This window comes from Rana temporaria, chromosome 10 (genome assembly GCF_905171775.1).
Source record: "Rana temporaria chromosome 10, aRanTem1.1, whole genome shotgun sequence".
NCBI lineage: Eukaryota > Metazoa > Chordata > Amphibia > Anura > Ranidae > Rana > Rana temporaria.
Genome location: NC_053498.1, coordinates 96,926,278 through 96,942,475, shown reverse-complemented (window position 1 = coordinate 96,942,475; position 16,198 = coordinate 96,926,278). Strand labels below are relative to the sequence as shown.

Sequence of the window (16,198 nt, the reverse complement as noted above, 5' to 3'; positions counted from 1 at the left end):
TCTTCCAACACTCTCCAGCGTTCTACAACCCAGGAGTGTTTCCCTTCTTTCCTTCAATTCTGAGCCGTGAGCACGTTGCTTGTGGTGGTTTCTGATGGGTGCTTTTTCCATTATCCAGCTAGGATCCAGGACTCACTGCATGCCAGATAAAGCTCCACCTCTGGCCATGGGGAGCTGCCGGTCCCTGCCTCCTTTCAGGCTCAAGATAAGCACATTTTTACTGTCACACTGTGATTGTAATTACATGTATATATTAAATTTTCTTTTATATTACTGCATGTAGGTCTCTGTAACTTGTACTTTATTCTTTTGTTGTATTAACATGGAAATATGATCTGTTGTAAGCACAACTTCTGGTTGGAATACCAAATATTATTAGTAGGAACTCAATAAGAACATTTTGTACTCCTCACAGTAATCCAAAGTAGCCTGTATTCCAGAAATATTGAGTTGGAAATATTAGCTCCCAACTTTTACTCCTCCTATCTCCCAAAGCAATATGATTATTCTTGGTAAATTGATTGGCCATAGCCAACAAAATTGATGCCCCATGGTATGAAGGCGATAATGCTGCAACTGTTGTCTTTTACTTAGTGAACTTTCTTTCAATGGTATTGGAACACATGTGTCCCCTAATTGTACTTTGTAGTGCCGCAAGCTATGGGGGAGAACACCTGGTTGTACAAGAAATAGTATATACCCGAAGAAAGGTCACAGGAGTGTTGGGTACAGTGTAGTAGGTAACTCACCTGGATAAAAACTTGTTACTGACTGTTATGCTGACCCACTGTTTTCAGTGATTTCTGACACCCTGACAAGGATCAGCTATACAATTGGGAAATGTTAGTTAAAATCTGCACTCCTTATCTGCAAACATGTACTGGGTCAGTGGGACAAAGGAATAAAGCTAAAGTGTCAGAATAACAGAAGGGCAAGAAGCCCAGCCACTTGCAGACGGGGGCCACTAAAAGTCTTTGTGGGTCTCTCAAGGAAGGTTACCTTCAACTCAGTGGGTTTAGTTTACTAAAGGTAAACAGGTTGTTCACTTTGCAAGGAAAGCTGCACTTTTCAGGGGAATTTCCCCTAGCACTTAGTAAATATGATGAACTTTACTTTAAAAGGAATACCCAATCGCCTGCAAGGAAAAGAAAAAAGCACTTATGATTGCACATGATTGGATGATGGAAGCCAGCAGAGCTTCACCTCATTCACTAGGCTAGGGAAAAATCAGCCTAGTTGCAAATTAACTTTAGAAATTTAGCCACATGATAAAAAGAGGAAATCAAATAGGGAAGCACCAAACTATAGATGAACCAGGAATTACCTATTGTTCTGAGATTGGCACGCAACCAACACTTTTCAAATGACGATTCTATTATATTGGATTGTTTAAATTTACTGATAAACGCAGTATCAACAGCTTTGTAAACACTGCCTATGTTTAATCACCGTTTCAACCCATGCTCTGTGTTTTTCCATCATCTCCTGTAAAGACTCCAAGGTATGTGATGCAGGAAATGGCAAATGGCAAGTCACATCCTCTCTCATTTCCAGCTGCCATCCTAATATTTAAAATGCCAGAGTTCATGGTAAGCCTCTATTTCACCCTGCCACCTCAGGCAAGGTTTTCACCCTGCAAGTAACAGTTATAGAAAAATATTACTCTGAAAAATATTTGTTTGACAAGGCCAGTACTGTATGTACAAATAATAAATGTTGTTACTGCTAAATTCCCCAAATCTTTTCAGACTAAAAAAAAAAATTTCCTGGTGGTGGGTGGTATAAATGGTGCCACACCTTATTATTAGTTACAATCACACAACACCTAAATACTTGGGGTTTTAGGCAATAATAGGTGATATATACAGGTGCATCACAAAAAAATTGAATATCATCAAAAAGTTTATTTATTTCAGTAATTCAATTCAAAAAGTAAAACTCATTCATTACACACTGAGTGCTATATTTCAAGCATTTTTTTCTATTGATGATTATGGCTTAAGGTAGTGAAAACCCAACATTCTGTATCTCATAAAATTTAAATATTACATAAGACCATTATAAAAAAAAGGATTTTTAATACAGAAATATTGGCTTACTAAAAGGTATGTCCATATACAGCAGGGATATGCAATTAGCGGACCTCCAGATGTTGCAAAACTACAAAACCCATCATGCCTCTGCCTCTGGGTGTCATGCTCGTGGCTGTCAGAGCCCTGCTATGCCTCATGGGATTTGTAGTTCTGCAACAGCTGGAGGTCCGCTAATTGCATATCCCCGATATACAGTATACATGTAGTATGCACTTAATACTTGGTCAAGGCTTATTGTGTATAAATGACTGCATCAATGTGGTGTGGCATGAAGGGGATCAGCCTGTGGCACTGCTGAGGTGTTATAGAAGCCCAGGTTGCTATAGCAGCCTTCATCTCATCTGCATTGCTGGATCTGGTGTCTCTCATCTTCCTCTTGACAATACCACACTATGAGGTTTAGGCCAGGCAAGTTTTCTGGCCAATAAAGCACAGTGATACCATGATCATTAAACCAGGTATTGGTACATTTGGCAGTGTGTGTAGGTGCCAAGTCCTGCTGGAAAATCAAATCAGCATCTTCATAAAGCTGGTCAGCAGAGGGAAGCATGAAGTGCGCTAGAATTTCCTGGTAGAGGGCTACTTTGACTTTGGAGTTGATAAAACACAGTGGACCAACCCCAAACGATGACATGGCTCCCCAAAACTTGACACTGGACCTTATGCAACTTGGATTCTCTGCCTCGCCCCTCTTTCTCCAGACTCTGGGACCTGTATTTCCAAATTAAATGCAAAATGTACTTTCATCCGAAAAGAGGGCTATGGACCACTGAGCAACAGTCCAATCTTTTTTCTCCTTATCCCAGGTAAGGCGCTCCTGACAATGTCTCTGGTTCAGGAGTGGTTTGTCACAAGGACTGTGACAGTTGTAGCCCATGTCCTGTGTGTGGTGGCTCTTGAACCACTGACACCAGCCATAGTCCATGCCTTGTGAGTCTTCCCCAAATTCTTGAATAGCCTTTGTTTAACAATCTGCTCAAGACTGCGGTTATCCTTGTTGCTTGTGCACCTTCATCTACCACACATTTTCCTTCCACTCAACCTTCCATTAATATGCTTGGATACAACACTCTGAAAAGCCAGCTTCTTTAGCAATGACCTTTTGTGACCTACCCTCCAAGTCAGCATTCATGATTGTGTAACCTACTGAACCAGACTGAGAGACCATAAATGCTCAGGAAACCTTTACAGGTGTTTTGAGTTAATTAGTTGATTAGAGTGGTACACCATGAGTCTACAATATATAACTTTTTCACAATATTCAAATTTTCTAAGATACCGAATTTTGGGTTTTCACTAGCTGTAAACCATAATCATCAAAATTAAAAGAAAGACCTGCTTGAAATATCTCTCTCTGTGTGTAATACATCTTTATAATATATGAGCTTCACTTTTGAATTGAATTACTGAAATAAATGTACTTTTTGATATTATCCAAGTGCTTAGGTGTTGTGTGATTTCCTAATGGTTTAGCACAGGGTATCTTCAGATTTGTACACTTACCACAGCAGTGGCCATCTCAAGTCCCATAGATCCCCAGCTGAGTAACAACACAAAAAAGCTCACCACCGTCATTCTGGAAAAACAGACAGAAAATACAGAAAGTTAACAATGCAGCTTTAATTGCACAGTAAGTAAATGCAACAAAATAAATGCAGACACAATTTTGTACTACCAGCATCCTACGTGTAATACAAACTATTTCTCTTTACTTCCTGTCCCAAAGCCAAAACAGGAAGTGAGAGGAAATGCCTCCAAAAGTGAGGGAATCCCAGGGTGTCACCAGGTCACAAAAAATAGTGTTCCCATTGGAAGATTACACCTCTATTACTGTTCTGGTGATAAGAGCGGGTCTATGGCCAAGAGTATGACACAATATGGTGGAGGGTTCCATCAACAACAGATGGGTAGCTGTCCTATCCAAGAAGATGCAGGGCAGGGTAGGGACTCGATCAATTTTTCGATCAACACCTGGCCAAGCCTAGTCCCCTTACATGCAGTTTTGCAGCTTAAAAATATTACATTAACTCCACAGCTCATATTTATTCAGGTAGCATTTGAAACAGGAGGGACATCAGTCAGCTTTTAATAATAAAAAAAATCTAATCTAGAGTGTTGTTTTACAGGAAAAATACAGCCAAATATTGTATTAACAGTGCTTACAAATAATTTACTTGGCTGCATTTTAAACTGTATAGAAACCAGGCAGCTTTTAATCAAAAACTCAATATAGTGGATTATTTCACCAAAAAAGGGTCAGCAAAATATTTTACAGAGCCCATGCATAGTATGAAAGCAATTTTACTAAGCCACAGTTGAATCGGGAGAGAACCGGCAGGTTTTAAAGAAGAAATCACAATTAGAGTACTCGATTTTAGAAAGACAACAGCTATGAATATTTTTGATTGATGGAGCACAGGAATAGGCCAAAAAAGGAGACAAAGACACTCGACTTAGCTTGCATCAAACACTGTATTTTATGTAACATGTGGAACAGCACTAGAATACACTTCAAAATTTCAGGCACAATGCTAAATTGACCATGCAGAAAAGGATTGCACACATTTGGCAGCTGAAGATCAGCTGGGTAAACATTAGGTGTGGCGCCTTGACAGGGCAGAAACAATGGAATAGGGCAGTAAAGGCAGCATGAGAGTGTAATGCTGGCTGTCACAAAAACCTCTGCTGCACTAAATGCAGCAAGGAAACAAGAAGACTTCTTGACGTTGAAGCCTGTGCTAGGCACTACTATGCACAGCTCCATGCTGTCCCTAGTTCATGCTTGATGTGCCATAAGGAAAGTCTTTAAAACTATTTATAAGACTTCCATTCATTTGATCAACTTAATAGCAACATAATTTGTTACTGACACACTCAAGTACCTTAATCTTAAAAAGGACTGTTGGGTCTATTCACTGTAAATACAATTAGGGACACACACCACAATTAGGGATAAGCCAATGGTTCATACTGAACATTGGCTATTCAGGCATTCAGATGAATGCCCAATCTTTTGCCCATTTGGCCCAATATTCGGTGGGAGTTAAACATCATATATAGAAGCAGTATTTTTATCGCTTCTATACATGACAGTTTTTGCCTGTCAGTGGTTGCTAAGGAAGGGGCAGTTACTGGCACCCACTGTGTTCCTAGCAACAACTGATATTCTGCTCAGGGAGCTGTCATTGTGCAAGGAATTTTCGTGTGCACTGGATTCATCTGTTTTTTCTTTTCTTTCTGTGAATCTGTGGACAGCAGGCATCGTAATTAATAATATGTTTACTACTATAGACTTTTCAAATGTTTGGTATTTCTTTATTTGTAGGTTACATTTTTTATTTATTTTTTGTTATGAGAAGTGGTAATATGCACCCTTTACTCATTAACATAAATAGTGGTATCTGGGGGTCCCCTTATTTTTAAATTCAAATTACAATAAAATTACAATAAACCCCCTGCCAGCAGACCCCCACAACCAGTGAGCTGGGGTTGTGAGGAAGAGGCTCTTACCCTTATCAATATGACAACCCCTCATGTTGAGGACATGTAGACTGGTATGGGTCAGGAAGGGGGTGCACGCTCTTCCCCCCTTTCCTGGCTAGTCAGGCTTTATGCTCAGATTAATGGTCTGGCATTATTTGTATAGCAATCCACCTTTAAATTACTCTGGGTCTGGTATAGATTTCACAAGGGATTTAGCTTTTTTTTGTGTGTGGGGGTACTCTCTTAAAATCCATCGGAGACTTGACGGGTCTGGTATGCATTTTGGGTGGGGAAGATATTTTCTTTTTTTTTTAACAAGCAAATATTTTTCTTCATTCCTGTTGTAGGATGTATAGCAGTAAAAGTGACCTTTACAAAGAATGACACAGTTTAAATTGCCAGTAAATGTAATTGCTGGCTTATTTTATAAATAAAAATATAGACCCCTCCAAATGTGCCCTAAAATATATAACAGATCTTATGTCTGCTATATTTATTATGTATTTCCCTGCTGGCTTATTTTTTTTAAAGAAGCCAGCAGGGAAATTTAATTTGCTGGCAATTTAAAACAATTTGTAAAGGTCAGTACTACTGCAGCATTTTCTGTACATCACAGAGATGTGCCCTGTCTAAGGCAGGATTAGGACACCCAAGCATGCTGTGTAAAGGAATTGGACATTTTTAATGTTTTCACTTTAAGCATTTAAAACATCACTTCTCTTGGCCGAACTGAATTTTTTGAATTGGTACATGTTCCCCAGGTCAGTACCCACTCCCTATGCAATTTGTTGACGTGCCATTTTTGAGTCGACAGATTTGGCTTATCTTGATTAAATTGGGGGTTCAGGTTCATCCAAACATCTAAACTAAAATTTGCCAAACCCTGTTCAAACTGAACCCAAGGCAGTTTGAGTGATCCCTAACTACGAGCACTAGACAGCATAGTAAATACAGGGGGTGCACTCCACTTATTGTAGTCCACCACACTGCAATTCATTGTAATGTAGCAGTAGCACTATACAGCAATGCATATTGCACTGAATAGCTCTGTAGTGTACAGTAGTAGTAACCATGGCTTTTTGTCTCAGAAATTAGGGGCAGGAACTCAACCACGACTTCTCAGCAAATAGTGAGTGTGGTCAGATTTCACTAACAGTGGAAGGGGCAATAAATACCAGGAGTGCATTATGTACAAAGTGCAGAGTTTTTTTTTGGGGGGGGGGGGGGTGTTACACAGAGTGCAGAGTTCAGTCTTCTTCCACAGTTGCTTACCTCTGCATCCCCTATCCTCCTTACTTTCACCACTCTTCAACTCTGACCTCTGCATGCAACCCTTCTTCCACTGTCTCTATCTTATTAACGTATTAGACTGAAGCACCCAGCCGGCTCTAGTACCTCCCCTCACACTGTAGGTGGCTCTGCCTGTCTCACTTGCAGGGGGATCATTAATTTGGGGTGTTGGGATCTGCACCTGCATCTCACTGGTCCCCATCCTGCACTCAGTGGCAGTCACTCAGGAGATCAAATCTGTGGGAGCCGTTAGGAGACAATCTTTCACTTGTAAACACAGAAGCTGGACTTCTGTGTTTGCAAGCTACACGCTATAGTGGTGAGCAGGGAGCAGAAGGCCTGAGCCGGAGGTGGTGGAACTGAGTTCCACCAAGTTCCAGCTGAAACAATGCCCTGGTAGTAACTATTTCTACCTGAAATTGCTGTCAGGTAGCCTTATCTATTCACACTCCAACACAAACTGATAAAGGGCTGATGAAAAAGCAGATTTTTATAGGGAAGGGGCTTGCTCATATACAAACCCCCATTATTAGCCATAGTAAGCCTGAACTCAAATCTCTACTTTTTAGCTGTACAAGACAAGTTTGAGAACAAATTGGTTGTATGCAAGTGAACAAACAGGTCTGTGATTGTGGTACTTATTTTGTATTGATCACACATAAGTTCCAATATTTTTGTATGATCATTATAGATTTTCATCCATTTCCTCCTGATGAGACAGACCTAGCTGTATACAGTAAGAAATGCAATTTGTCCTCTCCATCTCACTATACACTCAGCATTATAATACAGTATTCACAGCAATATACAACACAACACAACACAAAGGTGTTTGACTGAGGCCTCGTACACACGACCGAACATGTCCGCTGAAACTGGTCCGTTTCAGCAGACATGTTCGGTCCTGTGTAGGGCCGACCGGACAATTTTCCGGCCGACCGGACAGGTTTCCAGCGGACAACTGTTTCTTAGCATGCTAAGAAACATGTCCGCTGGAACCATGTCCGCCGGACATGTCCGATGGTCAGTATGACTCAGTGGACATGTCCGCTGGCCCGAGAACCCGCTCATGACGTCGAAGTGATTCGACGCATGCGTGGAAGCATTGAACTTCCGGGTTCGCGTCATCGTCGCCGCCACGTCACCACGTCGTCTGTCCGTGGGAAATTTGGTCTGATGGTGTGTACAGCCATCAGACCAAATTATCCCAGCGGACATGTCCGATGAAAACGGTCCGTTTTCATCGGACATGTTGGGTCGTCTGTACGAGGCCTAAAACGAAATTATCGATTTACGTACATAGCAAGGTGGCGATTCATTAAGTGAATACACAAATGGGGGTTTTAATCTATTTAATCTTTCCTCACAAAAAGTATTGCTATGTTTTATGGCATTATGCTGTATGTATATATTGTGAAAAAAAATAGATTTTAATATCTTGTTGCATGCTTGTACCATTAAAGCGCAACTTTTTTGCTTCTGGGAGACTGCTACAAAGGGTCTAGTATGCACTTTGGGTAGGGAAGCAATTTTTTTTTGTTTATGTTCAATTCCAAGCGTGGGCTAGGGCAGTCTATGGACAGGCTAGGGCAGTATAGGGGCAGGCGGAGCAGCTCGCTGGGCAGTTGTCGTCATGACACACAACTGCCGGGAAGAAAATCTTGGTCGTCAATTTGCGGGTAAATAGAAGAGGAGAGGTGACCATGGTTCAATTTGCTGCCCCTCTCAAAGTGCTGCCTGGATCAATGGACCCACTTGGACCCATGGTAGGGCCGACACTGGGTGCTAAATAGGCAGGATAAGTGTACATTTTATGAAAGTACACTTTTCCTTAAAACATCTGTTTAAAATCTACTATAGACTCTCACTGTTCCAGTCAAAAAAACACATTTATAGGAATTAGTATGTGATCTTTGCTGAAGGTGGGGCTGCGCTGATAAACAATCAGCGGGAACCCCCCTGTCAGGAGAGCCGCCGATCGGCTCTCCTCTACTCGCGTCTGTCAGACGCGAGTGAGGAAGAGCCGATCACCGGCTCTTCCTGTTTACATCGTGATCAGCCGTGATTGGACACGGCTGATCACGTGGTAAAGAGCCTCTTTACCGAGATCGGAGATGCAGGGTGTCAGGCTGACACCCCGCATCACCGATCGCCGCGCTGCGCGAAAGTAGGACACCGGAAGTAGGCGGCCTGTCCAGCACTTATGGTAAGGACAGGTCCCTCCCCCTTCTGGAATTGTGCTCACAGTACAACTGTGACTGGCACTGGTTATAAATTGTTGAAATTGTTATGTTGCTTTAATAAAGCTGTGGCCTTGCCCTTTCCAACTTAACGGTTGTAAGAGTGTTTATTTATTGGGATGAAGGGGCAAGGGGGAAGGTTTATGTACATAAGTTTGTAGTAAAGGGTACCTGGGAGCATTGCGCCTCAGCAGTCAAGGGATGGACATGGTCAGCAACAATACTCAGGTAGGCTGTGGTGTTTAAATGATGCTCAATTGGTACTAAGGGGCCCAAAGTGTGCCAAGAAAATATCCACCACACCATTACACCACCACCACCAGCCTGAACCATTGATACAAGGCAGGATGGATCCATGCTTTCATGTTGTTTACTCCAAATTCTGAGCCCACCTATAGTCCTTATAATTTGAAAGTAAACAGCAGAGGAGAAGTTGCAAAGCATGCAGGGAATGCAGGAAGTTGTGAAAAGCGATGACCAGCAGACAGGCAGTACTCACAATGTAAAAGGAGATTTTTCAAGCTTATATTGAATCGTCAAAAATAACTATTGTGTAGTTATCTGTATTGCTATCACAATGCTGATGTTATAAAGCGAAAGTGTATTCTGTGACCATAGATTTTCTTTATCAACGGCCATATATTGCACTGTAGAAATTTTTTCAGGTGTTGCTAAAAACTGCATAATCACAGACTCTGGATTTAGAGCCCATTCACACTGAGCCGCGGGCAGCATTAGCGATAAAGCGTAGCTAGCATTAGTGGCGCTTTGCCGGGTTTTTTTTGGGGCGCTATTTGGCCACTAGTGGGGTGATTTTAACCCATGCTATCAGACGAAGAAAGGGTTAAATGCACCCGTGTAATGCCGCTGCCGAAGTGCTTATCAGGCGCATCGGGAGCGGTGCCCATTAATTTCAATGGGCAGAAGCAGAGTAGGAGCATTGTATCCACGGCTCCTCCACCGCTCCTTTACCGCTGCTCCACCGCCCCAAAGATGCTGCTTGCAGGACTTTGTTTTTACATCCTACCAGCACAGCGCCCCAGTGTGAAAGCACTTGCATTGAGGTGGCAGGGGAGGAGTTTTTCAGGCGCTTTACAGGCGCTATTTTTAGCCCTTTAGCGCCTGAAAAACGCCTCAGTATGAAAGGAGTCTTGGGTTCTCACTTGTTACCTGCAACTGGAGAATTTTACACAGAGGGTAGCTTAGCGTACTTAAGCTTAGTTAGGGTGAAAAGACAAAGCCCCGATCAGACAGACTCTGTAATTTTAAATTATATCCATTCAAGTTTTATCATTTGATTAAAGTGTACTAATAACGCTTTTGTTACATTTTTTCCAACATTTTTTTGGGATCTTCTTGTGCTTTGGTCACCAGCTAAGTACTATGGGAAAATATAATTTGTTACAGTTTGAGCAAAAAAAAGACTTTTGTTCGCTGCAGAATAACACTCAAATCACCATACAGTTTATATCAGATGCCTTGATTGCTGTGCACAAACTTAACACAAGAGGGAGTACTCACACAATTACAAGCCACTTGATCTGCTTGGCCAGGCCGAGTAAGGTGAAAAGACAGATAATCAGATCCAAAAGCAGCAGCAGAATATAAGCCAGCCACCTGCAGATACAAAGGAGGAAAAAGCAAAGATGAAATCTATCTGAGAACATGGCACAGACACAGGCGCATGCCTGAAATGTATTTCATTGTAATGTGGTCTTTATCTGTTGCACAATAGCATGCTGTATATATTCTGGCTTTTACGCATTCCTGTGATTTTTTTTATTTTTTATTATTATTGTATGTTTAAAATAAATCATTGCACTGTTTTTCTTGTCTCAATAAATATATGACCATTGAAATCATTGATGAAAGTTACATAATTTTTCAGCTTGTACTATGTACAGGCTGAGATAGATTCAAAATGACTGCCCACCTAGACCATCTATTTGAAGTCACCCCCTTCTAGCCCTCTAAAATGGCTAGTTTTAGTATCACACTAACAAGATATCAGTTTGGTTTTATATGTAGGGACCCAGAGTGAATGTACTTTTAGTAAACAGTGCACTATTATGCACTATTATGTCTACAGAAAGGCACAACTGTGCAGCGACAGCAACAATTTGGACTCAGATTGCATTGTCAGGCATGACATAAGTCTGGAGCTTATCCCGACCACGACACCATCTGCCTGGAGTTTGCATGTTCTCCCTGTGTCTGCGTGGGTTTCCTCCGGGTACTTTGGTTTCCTCCCACACTCCAAAGACATTCTGGTAGGTTAATTAGATCCTGTCCAAATTGGCCCAGTATATATGTATATATGACTGTATGTCCCAAGTGTTTTGAGATCCTATGGGGTAAATGACCGCACCAGCCAGGAAGACACTGGCTGCAAAAAGCGCCTAGAGGCAATTCAGTTCACATGTGTAGAGCTATACAAGTCACTCATTCATTCATATATAGACAGTAATGTCTTATAGTCATCAACATGATATGTGGGTGCAGAGGCGGCTCTTTAATTAGGCAAATTAGGCGGTCGCCTAAGGCCTCACACTCACAGGGGCCTTGTGGCCACCTAACTTACCCAATGCATTACCCCAGTTTTGAGGGACATGGGACCTTAACACTGATGTGCTCAGGCGACGTTAAGAGCCCTGGCCAGCGTCCCTAACAACCAGTAAATATTGGTGACACCACCCCTTTGTGACGTCAATGACCCAGCATGCCCTCAGTCAATGACGTCACCAGGGGGCGGGTTCACCAAGTGGCCCCAAGCCCCTTAGTTATTAAAGAGCAGGATCTGGGGGCCACTTTGTTAAAGGGGGCTTTCAGATTCCGATAAGCCCCCTGCCCATATACCCCCAAACCCACCGGCCAGGGTTGTGGGGAAGAGGCTCTTGTCCTTAAATTATTTTTCCCATTATGAGTGTGAGTGGGGGCCCCATGTCAAGTTTTGCCTAAGGCCTCACAAAGCCTAGAGCCGCCCCTGTGTGGGTGTCTGTGTGTTGCCCCTTGCAGCCCTGCCGCCCCAGATTACAAACTATGAATACTATACAAAAATGTGGCTCCAATTAGAGGGCTGGATTGTCAGTGGTGCCAGTTCATCCTTATGTACAGCTAACCATAACTAGGCATATCTAAAGAGCTATCTTATTTTAAATAACTTTGTTCACAAGTGGCCTGTTGTCTGCAGACAACTTTACCTTGAAAAAGAAGCCTTATGACCACAACATACAGGGATATACAAGGTAATACTGACATATAATCACACACATAGGTTGGACTTGTCACTTGATGGACTTACTATGTAACTATGTATGTAACTACAAGTGGTAGAATCCTTAATTTTTCAAGAAGAGCTTTCAATAGACAGTTGGAAGAAGTAAGAACATGTAAGAGAAGTTAAACTTCTAAGTTTGTTTGATTTGCCTGGATATATAAAATTATCAAAAGGAAAGTGATACTACCATTTTCCTATTGTGCAAAAACATCATGCACCACAACAATCTATGCAGTAATATGTCAAGAACAAGAAATGGTTCATGATGTTAAACCCTTCAACAATTCCATTAGAGCTTTTTCTGATGAATTCCAATACTGCCCTTAAAGGAGTTGTAAAGGAAAATGTTTTTTCACCTAAATGCAATCTATGCATTAGGGTGAAAAAACATCTGCTGCTACCCCCCCCCCCGAGCCCCTGTTATACTTACCTGACCCCTCGAAAGTCCCATGCGGTCCCGATATCCATTGGCTGGCGCTGCTGTCAATCACATCCAGTGACGAGGGGCGGGGCCAAATGATACAGTGAGCGGCTATGGCCGCTCTCTGTATCATGGGAGCGCGCTCGCAATTAGTGACCACCATGCGAGCTCTCGCATGACTGTGGTGACTAATTGCGGGGAGGACAGAGACAGCCGCAGAGGGACCCCAGAAGACATGGATTGGGGCACTCTGTGCAAAACGAACTGCACAGTGGAGGTAAGTATAACATGTTTGTTATTTTAAAAAAATTCAGAAAGAATCGCCTATCTTTAGGCAGGCGTAGCGTATCTCAGATACACTACGCCGCCGTAACTTAGGGCGGCAGGTCCTGTATTCAGAAAGAACTTGCGCTCTAAGTTACGGTGGCGTAGTGTAAATGGGCCGGCGTAAGCCCACCTAATTCAAACTAGGCTGGTAGTGGGCGTGTTGTATGTAAATGATTTGTGACCCCACATAAATGACGCGCTTTACGAACGGCGCATGCACGCGCATGCCCAGTATCACATCAAATTTTCTCCCTAAGATACGTCGGCTCAATGTTTAGGCGACGTGAACGTAACCTACGCCCATCCCCATTCACGGACGATTTACGCAAACTACGTAAAATACGACGTGGTTCTGACGTTTCCGACGTCCATTTTTTGGCTTGTCGTGTTAGTAAAAGACGATTCGCGCTTTTCTGTCTGTTACAGCGTGATGTATGTGCTTACTCCATTACGAACGGCTCTGCATATCCCGTACTGTTCTGAGGTCTGAACAGTGTACTGTATTTGTGTTACTGTAGTGTAGATATGCTGGGGGCGCTATGGGAGGGGGGACTACTAGCACAAGTGAAGAGGAGGTCTGCACTGGGGGGTCTATGCTGATGGAGGGGGGTCTGCACTGCAGGAGGGGATCTGCACTGAGGGAGGGGGTCTGTACTGAGGGAGAGGGGTCTGCACTGAGGGAGAGGGGTCTATACTGTGGTAGGGGGTCTGCACTGCAGGAGGGGGGTCTGCACTGAGGGAGAGGGGTCTGCACTGCGGGAGGGGGGTATGTACTGTGGGAGGGGGGTCTGCACTGAGGGGGAGGGGTCTGTACTGTGGGAGGGGGGTCTGCACTGTGGGAGGGGGGTCTTACTGCGGGAGACAAGTCTGTACTGCGGGAGGGGGGTCTGCACTGTGGTAGAGGGGTCTATACTGCGGGAGGGAGGGGTGTCTGCACTGTGGGAGGGGGATCTGTACTGCGGGAGGGGGGTCTGCACTGCAGGAGGGGGGTCTTTACTGTGGGAGAGAGGTCTGCACTGTGGGAGGGGGGTCTGTACTGAATTCGCTGACTGGGATGCCTCACCAACCCCATTGCATCTCCAGGCTCCAGGACCAGCAGCCAGACCCTTGGCCCCAGCAGCCAGACCCCAGGATCAGCAGCCCAGCTTTAGCAGCCAGATCCCAGGACATGAAGCCCAGCTCCAGCAGCCAGATCCCAGGACATGAAGCCCAGCTCCAGCAGCCAGATCCCAGGACATGAAGCCCAGCTCAAGCAGCCAGACCCTTGGCCCTAGCAGCCAGACTCCAGGACCACCAGCCGGGGGCGCCGGTACAGATTCTCGCCAAGGGCGCTGGAGACCCTAGGTATGCCTTTGCTTAATCCTTGCAGAATCCTTATTGTATTCTTATGGCAATTAATATTTTGACATAACCAGCAGAAAGGAGCAGCACAATATTTATTTTTTTATTTAATTACAAAAGTGTGCTTATCCTTTTTCAAGGCGATGAGGAATGATGTGTCTAGGTCAGATCTACACCTCAACATAACTTGGTTGAATTGCTCTACATAGAATATTTTGAAAAAAAATCTCACCTATAATCCTCAATGAAATTAATTTGCTCTGCCATCATGTTTAGATTTAGCTCAACTTCCTTCCAAAAAGACAGCTCTGCCAAATTCTGGGCCACTGATTCCACTTCCCTCCTGGTGTTCCGAACAATGACTAGGAAATCTGTGCGCTTCGAAAAGATCTCCTCCAGCTGAGTCAGGTCACTCTTCACTACAGAGCTAAGAAGCTGCACTGTGTCTGAGATCTGTGGGAACAAAGATTGACATTGAAAGACAAAGCACCACTTGTATTGTGCAAAAATGAATACTTATCTTATGAACCAAAGGGAAACTCATCTATGTATCCAGTTATAACTGAAAATGATTTTTTCATTTTTCAATGATTTTCACTTTTCATTGCACCATATTTTAATGATTATATTTATTGCGTAGATATACATGTTTCTACCAGACAGCATAAGGGTGACCATAAACAGCATGATAAAAGCAAGTGGTACTTTTCATTTTGAGCATTGCCTCTGACAATCAGTATGTTTATAATCCAGTAGGAGGCAAAACAAGTTTTTGTGATAGAGGGAGGTGATTTTTATCTCACAGACGTTCCAACTGGCAAATCTCCCTAAAAGCAAACCTGCAACTCTCAGCATCAGTTGACTAATGCTTTGGGTTTTCGCACTCTGTTCATGTTAGGGCAGGATCATAGGGCCAGATTCAGGTACAATTGCGGCGGCGCAACGTAACCCGTTTACGTTACACCGCCGCAAGTTTTCAGTGTAAGTGCCTGATTCACAAAGCACTTACCTGTAAACTTGCGGCAGTGTAACGTAAACCCGTCCGGCGCAAGCCCGCCCAATTCAAATGGGGCGTGTACTATTTAAATTAGGTGCGGTCCCGCGCCGGATGTTCTGCGCATGCTCCGTTCGCAATTTTCCCGACGTGCTTTGCGCGAAATTACGGCAGCCCGACGTGTTTGTGAATCGCGACGTGCGTAACGTACTTACGCCAAAAAAAGAATTCAAAATCGACGCAGGAACGACGGCCATACTGTAATTTTACACCATGTTAATAGCACACTTAACTTTGCGACGGGGAAAAAAGACTTGCGCCGACGTAACGAACGCAAAAACCTTTGTGGATCGCCGTAACTGCTAATTTGCATACCCGACGCTGGAAAACGACCCACCTCCACCCAGCGGCGGCCGAGGTACTGCATCCTAAGATCCGACGGTGTAAGTCAATTACACCTGTCGGATCTAAGGGCTATCTATGCGTAACTGATTCTATGAATCAGCCGCATAGATACGACAAGAGATACGACGGAGTATCAGGAGATACGGCGTCGTATCTATTTTGTGAATGTGGCCCATAGTTCACAGAATCATTCTGCGTATCTCTGAAAATCTGTGGACTTGGAACATTAAAGGATAAGTTCACCTTTAAGAAAAAAATGCACACATTTTTTTAGGAAAATAATGCGCATTTATTATTTGTTTCCTACAAATCCTTGCATTTGCGATC

The 16,198-nt window shown here is 43.3% G+C and overlaps 1 protein-coding gene across 2 annotated transcripts in view; it reads right to left on the bottom strand.

Annotated features, from left to right (window-relative positions):
- TTYH1 (tweety family member 1) overlaps positions 1–16,198 on the bottom strand; it is a 202,848-nt gene that overhangs the window by 37,196 nt on the left and 149,454 nt on the right. For both annotated transcript variants that reach the window (XM_040325776.1, XM_040325777.1), the window contains exons 4-6: positions 14,705–14,925; positions 10,628–10,723; positions 3,597–3,669 (exon numbers count right to left, since the gene is read on the bottom strand). In XM_040325776.1, the coding sequence (XP_040181710.1) occupies positions 3,597–3,669; positions 10,628–10,723; positions 14,705–14,925 (390 nt within the window). The remainder of the gene's footprint in view (positions 1–3,596; positions 3,670–10,627; positions 10,724–14,704; positions 14,926–16,198) is intronic.